Source organism: Primulina huaijiensis, chromosome 2, assembly GCF_012295235.1.
Source record: "Primulina huaijiensis isolate GDHJ02 chromosome 2, ASM1229523v2, whole genome shotgun sequence".
NCBI lineage: Eukaryota > Viridiplantae > Streptophyta > Magnoliopsida > Lamiales > Gesneriaceae > Primulina > Primulina huaijiensis.
In genome coordinates, this window is record NC_133307.1 from 24,376,995 (window position 1) to 24,385,398 (window position 8,404).

General features: G+C 36.9%; 1 protein-coding gene across 3 annotated transcripts; it reads left to right on the forward strand.

Moving 5' to 3' along the window:
• Nucleotides 1–267: 267 nt before the first annotated feature.
• Nucleotides 268–8,194, forward strand: LOC140970821 (AUGMIN subunit 5-like). Of its 3 annotated transcripts, none has more exons than XM_073432750.1 (11): nucleotides 269–617; nucleotides 772–1,245; nucleotides 1,680–2,222; nucleotides 3,359–3,500; nucleotides 3,816–3,989; nucleotides 4,539–4,748; nucleotides 5,343–5,528; nucleotides 5,610–5,769; nucleotides 6,702–6,897; nucleotides 7,213–7,345; nucleotides 7,548–8,194. In XM_073432750.1, the coding sequence occupies exons 2-11, from the start codon at nucleotides 773–775 to the stop codon at nucleotides 7,665–7,667; spliced, it is 2,337 nt and encodes a 778-aa protein (XP_073288851.1). In that variant the 5' UTR covers nucleotides 269–617; nucleotide 772; the 3' UTR covers nucleotides 7,668–8,194. The 3 variants fall into 3 exon arrangements, with proteins under 3 accessions (XP_073288853.1, XP_073288851.1, XP_073288852.1); XM_073432751.1 differs by having other exon boundaries at nucleotides 270–617; nucleotides 781–1,245; XM_073432752.1 differs by lacking the exons at nucleotides 7,213–7,345; nucleotides 7,548–8,194 and adding an exon at nucleotides 6,986–7,088 and having other exon boundaries at nucleotides 268–1,245.
• Nucleotides 8,195–8,404: the final 210 nt, after the last annotated feature.

The following is an 8,404-nucleotide window of genomic DNA, read 5'->3' on the forward strand; positions in this document are numbered from 1 at the left end:
TACATGATTATTTTAAATTCGTTAAAAATATTATTAATAAAATAATATTCTATTCAATCTTTTGGTTAAAATTTGTACGATTATTTCTAATATTCGAACCAATCTTTTTGTTAAAATTTGTCCGATTATAAAAATATTGATGACAATAGCTACTACTTTTATTATTATTTGAAAAAACAACCTGTTGAAAAAACTTTGCACCACCCGATCCACGAGTTGTGGACCGGTCCAACTCTCAGGTGCCGGCTTGGATATCGATGAAAAAACTTTGCACCACCCGATCCACGAGTTGTGGACCGGTCCAAATCTCAGGTGCCGGCTTGGATATCCATTTTTCACGTATTCTTGTTCAAACTCACTTCAAATTTCAGTTCTTCCACTGTTCAATTTCACTTTCCCCTGGGAATCACTGAAACTCAATCCCATTTCTGCAAATTATTACCAATTTCGACTTCACCTATAATTAGGGTGTAAAGATTGACCGCTACAAAGATCCTTTTACCACTGTTCAACAGAATGCGGAATTCGATCCTCGCATTGTCTTAGTTAGATCCATTGTGCACAATTCTCGATTGAGCGACTGACCTTCGATGCGGTTCAGATTCGCATCTAATCGGGTGATGTTCGATTCCTATTTTTTCCGTTCTTTCCGTGCAATTTCACCTCTTGTTAGGAATTAGGGTTTCATGACTGGCTGCCACGAAGATAGTTAGTGTACTTCTCTCAAGTGACACGTTTTTTTTTTGGTTTTTTTGTTTTTTGAACTTTAAGAATGTCGAGCCAGCCGGGCCAGCCGGAGGCAATTCTCGAGTGGCTTCAGAAGGAAATGGACTACCGGCCTTTGAGCCCATATGCATCATCCGCCAAGGCAGCAATGCCGACGGCGGATTCCCTCCAGAAGATTTCTCGAGGGAACATGATTCCTGTTTGGAATTTTTTACTGAAGAGGGTGAAATCTGAGAAGACTGTGGAAAACATACGCCGTAATATCATTGTTCATGGCAATGATGATGGAGTATGGAGTAAAGAGCGGAGGAAGGATGAATCGAGAGTTGGGAAGGAGGGGCTGGGGGAGAGCAGTAGCAGGGAAATTGAATTGCAGGAGAGGGAGTTGGCAGAGAAGGAAGTGGAGAGGTTGAGACAGATAGTGAGGCGGCAGCGCAAGCAGTTGAAGACCAAGATGGTTGAGGTCTCAAGGGAGGAAGCTGAGCGCAAGCGGATGCTTGATGAGCGTTCAAATTATAGGTTACGTCTGTTTGAAATACATTGAAGTATACTTTTATGCAGTGCCCAAGGACCACATAATCTTTAAATTCTATTAATGAAGTAATGTAATGATTTAGTGTAGATAATTTTGGTTATTGGATTTGATGGGATTGGATTATTTATGCTTGGGTTCAATTAAAACCTGACCGATGATTTGTCAAGTGCTAGTCTAAAAAAATTGGATTATTTATGCATGTGATCAGTTAATACTTGATTGATGATTTATCAATTGCAAGTCCCAAAGAAAGTGTTGACGACTGCTAAGCTCATCTATTTCCAAAGAATAATCGCTTAGATGAAACTTTTTTAAAACTTAACTGGTTAATGATGTAAATTATGTATTGAATTGACTAAGCAGGGTGAAAATACTTAGGAGTGAAGTAAATTAAGAATTTTAGTATTTCTATTTGCAGGCACAAAAAGGTAATGTTGGAGGCATATGATAAACAATGTAATGAAGCAGCAAAAATATTCTCCGAATACCATAAACGTCTTCGGTACTATGTCAACCAAGCCAGGGATGCTAAGAGATCTAGCATTGATTCCCATATCGAAATAGTTTCGAGATTCCATGCAAATAGTGAAAAAGAAGGACTGCATTCAACTGTTAAAGGAGCAAAATCTGCAGATGATGTGATTCTGATTGAGACCGCAAGAGAAAGAAGTATACGAAAAGTGTGTGAATATCTCGCTGTTCAGATGTATGAAAAGATCCTTAGTTCTTTTCCAGCATTTGAAGGGGTTGGAATTCACACAAATCCTCAACTGGAAGCTTCTAAATTAGGCAGTGATACAGATGGTGATTTACCTACTGAAATTAGAGATGTCATAGTAGATTGCCTAAAAAATCCTCCTCACCTACTGTCGGCAATCACGTCGTACACCCAACGACTGAAAAATCATATTATTAAAGAAATAGAGAAAACTGATGTGAGAGCTGATGCAGAAACATTAAGGTATCCAAGGACTTGCATGATGATGGTATTTTAACATCTTTGATTCCTTGTCTTCAGGAAAACAAATATCAACTAGGCGATTATTTTTCCCATGCATTCATATATTACTCTTGATAGGTCATTCACTTTCCATTCATTGCATCCACGTGTTAGTTACTAGCATAGAGTGTCGAACTTCTCCGTTAGAAAGTCTTCTTCTGCCGTTATGTTTTTTTTTATTGCTTCTTACTGTTCATATACCTTCATAAAGCAGTGTTACCGTACCTTTATGTATTCAGTTACTTACATAATGTTTGGAACTAATGCTTATTTTATATATTTTTTCTTAGCCATTATATACATCTTTGAGATGAAGGAAAATCATTGTTATGTATGGACTTAAGCATTGTACTTGTTCAGTATAACTCCAGTCACTCAGTTCTTATTTTCCCATTAATCTCGTTCACTGTACATTTGAGGTTAACTTGTTGTGTTGACTCATGTTTTTCTTCACCTTCACGCATTTGGTCGGACTCAAACTCAAAATATAAGTCCTGAAAATCAGTTGCTCCACAAAAATGCTAAATGCATGAGGTGATTGTGGCTAGTGCTATTATTACACGATGATATTATATTGACTTTCACTTTATTGTCACTTCTTTCATTGTTTGGTCTTACATATAACTCACTTCTGCTCACCAACTTTTGAGGATGCATCTTGTATGCTCGTTACGTTAACGTGATGAATAACTTTTGGTAAAGGATTAACCTTATAAACTGTTACGTAAGGTATAGGTTTGCTCACTGCATTTATATACTCACTTTTGTTATTATAACACATGTTATTAACTTTTTATGTGAGTCGCTTATAGCAATGATTGCATACTATCATTTAGTAGATTGTTTTGGTTGTTGATATAATTTTTAAATTCGTCGTTAGCCGTTCCTTAGATGGATGCTTCACCCTTCCTCAGAAGCTAACTAATTTAACTTCTGAAAGGTTTGTTTTTTGTTTTGTTTTGTGGGTCTTGTCTTTGTGTTTTTGGACTACAATTCTTGGTGTCTATTCTAGATTTTAATTTCAGGCACAATCCTAGTTGTTCCTCTCTGCTGTTGCAAAGCCATTTATAAATTTTCTCGCTCATTCACTCGGTTAGGTACAAATATGAGAACGATGTGATAATTGAGTATTCTTCCAATGATGGAAACTCACCATTACAATATCACCTTTACGGCAATGGGAAGATAGGAGATGATGGTCCTGCAAGAGGGACTGGAAATCAGCTTCTGGAGAGACAGGTATGCTTGTCATTGATATGCTCTCCGAACCCAGTTTTTCATCATTCATCTTTGGGTGTGTTTCAACATATGTTATTTTATTTGTTTCCTCATCTATTTTGGGATGTAGAATGCTTCTTCATCTCATGTAAGTGACTGGGTTAATTTACATTTTGCCATTATGCTTTTGTTTCGTGGATAGGGGAATTATCTATCTCTTTAGTTTGCCACATTCTTTGCTGAGTTTTAACGACTAAAGCACCTCACATGCTGTTGAAAAACATCAATACCTTTTATTATTCTTATTCACTTGTTCATTATATGATATTCCTACAGAAAGCACATGTGCGGCAATTCTTGGACACAGAAGGCGCACTCAACAAAGCCGCAGAAGCTAAAAACACGAGTGAGCTACTTCTAAAACGCCTTCATGGAAGTAGTGATGCGATGTCATCACATTTGCTAATCTCAGGACCATCACAGAATATGAGCAGTCTTCGGCAACTTGAGGTAGTAATTTTATTTTAAATTAATTTAGGTGCGGTGAGTTGAGAATCAATATCAAATAGTGCAGGTCATACCATTATTCCAATGCCCATTTTCTTGGGACAAAGCAAGGCCTATGGGCGCTCGTGACTAATAAAAAACCGGAAATGGAAAAGAAACCAAGAATTGTTTTACTTTTTGTGGAATAACGTGTTCATTATTTTCGTGGCCAAAGCTGCTGATCCTGTGTGCATCTGATATTTCAATCGTTTGTTGGTTTGCTTGTCTATTTGTTATTTTGATGAGGGGAAGGGTAGACCGTGGAAAGTTGGATTTGTATGAAGTTATGGACCTCTTACGCTGATTCTGCTGCTTCCCAATTATTATAGTTTGTTTTTAATACATTCTGCAATATGCTTCTTGTATAGTTATTTTCTGATTTTATGTATTTGTTTTACAGTCTTTTAACTGTTGAGGTTTTTCTGCATTTTAAATTTGACTTTTGTAACCTTATACCAAAACTTTTTATGGCTTTGAACACCAATTTTATGTTTTTTCTATATGTCCTTGCAGTTAGAGGTTTGGGCCAAGGAAAGAGAAACTGCTGGATTACGGGCTAGCTTGAGCACGTTGATGTCTGAAGTGCGGCGCTTGAATAAATTATGTGCTGAGAGGAAGGAAGCAGAGAATTCTTTGAGGAAGAAGTGGAAGAAGATTGAAGAGTTTGATGATCGCAGATCTGAGTTGGAACTGATCTACAATGCATTACTTAGGGCAAACATGGTATGATTACTCTCTGTCTATCTCTCTCTCTCACACACACATATTAACATGTGTAAATGTACATCCTGGAAACAGTAAACATGACATTATTAAGGCATTCTGAATAGGCGATCTATGCTCCAAGTGCACCAGAATGTAACCATTCCCTTGTAGGACTCAATTATGTGTATAACAGGAATATGGTTCCTACAAGCACAGTACGCTGTACATCATATAATAGTTTATAGGAGGCTGGCGGAAGTTGAAGCCTGAAGTAAACCGAAATTAGGATCATATTCAGAATGATCATTTATTATTTTTCCATTAAAATTCCATAAAGAAATTCAGGAATGATCGATATATATTTGGGAATGGTATAAAAATGCGTGTATTCTGCGAACAAAGTTAATTGGAGTGCAAACTTTCTTCCTTTGGCAGAGGAGCATGATATTTGCTACCTTGTCATTCTACTTGTTTACATGACTCCAACATTCAGTTGCTGACCTTTTGGGTCGTCTGCAAATATGTTACGAATAATTATTAACTTTGCTTGTGTATTTCTTTATCTATGTAGTGTAACAAGCTATCATTTGTTGATTTCCCTCGATAATGTAGGATGCTGCTTCTTTCTGGAGTAAGCAACCGTTAGCTACCAGGGAGTATGCATCAAGCACCATAATTCCAGCTTGTAATGTTGTTATGGACATATCTAACAATGCAAAAGATCTGGTTGATAATGAAGTTTCAGCTTTTTATAGAAGTCCTGATAGCAACCTTTACATGCTTCCATCAACACCTCAGGTTAGAAAGCCAACCAGGAGTTTGGTGATTACACGTGTCTATATAATTCAATATCTTGAATGCCCATTTCCTTTTGATCAGGCTTTCTTGGAGTCCATGAGTGCAAATGGTTCTACCGGACCTGAAGCCATTGTTACCGCTGAAAGAAATGCAGCGTTGCTGACAGCGAGAGCTGGTTCCAGAGATCCTTCCGCTGTTCCTTCTATATGCCGCATATCTGCTGCCCTGCAGTATCCTGCTGGTGAGCCTTACGTATGTTCCAGGACTATCTAGTTGTTGGCTCGAATTGTAATTGTGGATTTAATAGACCTCTTCAGCATTTTGTTCTGCTTCTGTTTATGAAGTTGCTCATCAAATTTTTTACTAGGTCCCCACACTTTGCCAAACAATTTGTGCTGAAATCTCACTATAATTTTTCTTTGAGTCTCCAGGCATGCTTATGTTTCCATTACTTTGATTGTCTTTATGGCTTGCAAATTACGCCATGAAAACTGCATATTGATTACTGAATGAATTGTATATTGAGAGCTAAACCGCAAGCTACAAGCCTCTTTGTCGCTCATTTAATGCTACACTATTAATTTTGGACAGGGGGTAATATTGTTGGCAGTTCACTTAAGCTCCTGTTTTATATCTGCCAAATGACCTCAAGATCGTTTTGGCTTTTTTTCCCTCTACAAGATCTTTTACTAATTCTTTCTATCTGTGCTTCGTTATCAAAAAGTTTCTTGCTTCCCCCTTACTGTTTTGGTCACATGGAATAAAAAATGGGGAGAAAAAGAGCTGTTGTGCTTAAGATCTTACATGAATTGCATTAAATGCATTTCTTGCTGCCTGCTGCTAAACATTATCTAAAGCCTTCTTTCTTTAAACTATTCAAATCATTTATGAGATATGATCCCTGCAACTGTGTACTTTCACTGAATCATTTTGAGGTTTTTATTTTAAGAGTTTAATTGGTGTGGGGATGCAGGATAATGGCAGTGCATGATTTGGACTCAGTTAGTTTATATATTGATTGTTTCCCCCTGTCTCATTTACTTTACTTAGTCTCTACACAAATCTAGTTAACCAGCTTGCTGTCTTCAAGTTTTTTTGGCTAAATTTTAAGAGACTCCATATAAGACCTCTATACGAAACAAAATATAATTGCGGTAATCTATGACATCGCAGGTTTGAATGGTTTGGATTCTGGATTAGCATCAGTCCTGGAGTCACTCGAATTTTGTTTAAAGCTACGTGGTTCTGAGGCTTGTGTATTGGAAGACTTGGCAAAGGCAATCAATTTGGTTCATGTGAGGAGGGATCTTGTCGAAAATGGTCATGCTTTGTTAAATCATGCTCATCGCGTGCAAAAAGAATATGACAGGTATAGACAATACACCCCATCTTTTTCCCATGAAAACCTCAAACTTTTGAATATTCCTTAGAAACCCATTGTATCTTCTCGTACGTAGTTGACGTTGTGTTCATCAATTCAAGACATAAAGTAATGATCTGAATTGAGAAAATCCTATTATTAGGTCAAGTTTTCCAAATATTTGGTTTAAGTTTTCCTTTCCATTGTTGTGTTTGTTTTCACCTGTCAATTGAGTTTTTAAACTGGAAAAACTTTATATGGTTATGAATCCCATTTGGTATTTTTGTAGAGACTCTTTTTAATTTTGTTGACTTTATCTTGCAGAACAACAAATTTCTGTCTGAGCTTGGCTGTTGAACATGAGAAAGAAGTTGCTGAGAAATGGTTACCTGAATTAAAAAATGCAGTTTTAAATGCTCAAAAGTGTCTTGATGACTGCAAATATGTGAGAGGCTTGGTGAGTACTTTGCGTTGCTAATTACCTTTTTCTGATGTATTTATCAATATTTAATTCTTAAAAGATTTCACGGTAATATTTGAGAGATCAACTTTGATATGCTCTCAAAGTGGACAATTTTGTTTCTCGATCTTCTCCGCTCTCTTCTCCACCAAAAATATTGCAACGTTTTGAAATTGTTATTCTCTCATTTTTTCTATAGCTCGATGAATGGTGGGAACAACCAGCTTCAACTGTGGTAGATTGGGTTGCTGTAGATGGAGAAAACGTTGTTGCCTGGCAGAATCACGTGAAACAGCTTCTGGCTTTTTATGATAAATAACTAATCAAATAAAAAAAAATTGTCTGGCTATTGAATTTATTATCTATCTACTGCTCCACCTGTTACCATCGCTCTAATCATGTTGCACTCCCCAGTTTTAGCAAGGACACTCTAGATGGGATCTTCATTGATGAGTAGTGCTAATGCGATGTACCTCATAGTGCGTTGAATGGAAGAAGTGGATATGAATCTACGGTTCATGATATTTGTACCAGGTTTAGATGCAACCATGCAGAGTGATCTTTGTTTGTATATATGGTTGTTCTGTATTTGTGGAAGGATCTCTCTGTATTTTTTATGCTCCTTATTTGCTATTTTTGAGCTCATCTGTTTGTAACATTATATAGTTCAATTCAGGGTGATCAGGTTTCAGAGGCTCATTCAAGGCTGTGTTCTGATTTGATTGATGGGTTTTTTGGGGGACACAGATTCTGTATCAAACTGTGTTCATCTCCTGATTCATGCATTTGTGGTGTTAATATGTTAAAGACATATTTCATTTATCAAAATATATGTATTCAATATTTGCTGGTTCTCACGGTAAAGGCTCTATTGTACTTGAACATAAAATTTGACTATGATTCTTGTAAATGAGGCAGGCTCTGAGAAAGCTTTTCCAAGGCTTTTCTTGGAAAATTGATGCTGGATTGCGGAACAGGTGATCGATATTGATCTGGACGATTATGCGATATTTGATTTTGTGGTATTTGGTTCGCGCCTAAAAACTTATTCTCGGA

Coding starts and splice junctions, on each gene's coding strand:
- LOC140970821 (XM_073432750.1), top strand. CDS start 773: ATGTCGAGCCAGCCGGGCCAGCCGGAGGCAATTCTCGAGTGGCTTCAG. Junction 3,990..4,538: donor GCAGTCTTCGGCAACTTGAG/GTAGTAATTTTA, acceptor ATGTCCTTGCAG/TTAGAGGTTTGGGCCAAGGA. Junction 4,749..5,342: donor CATTACTTAGGGCAAACATG/GTATGATTACTC, acceptor TCGATAATGTAG/GATGCTGCTTCTTTCTGGAG.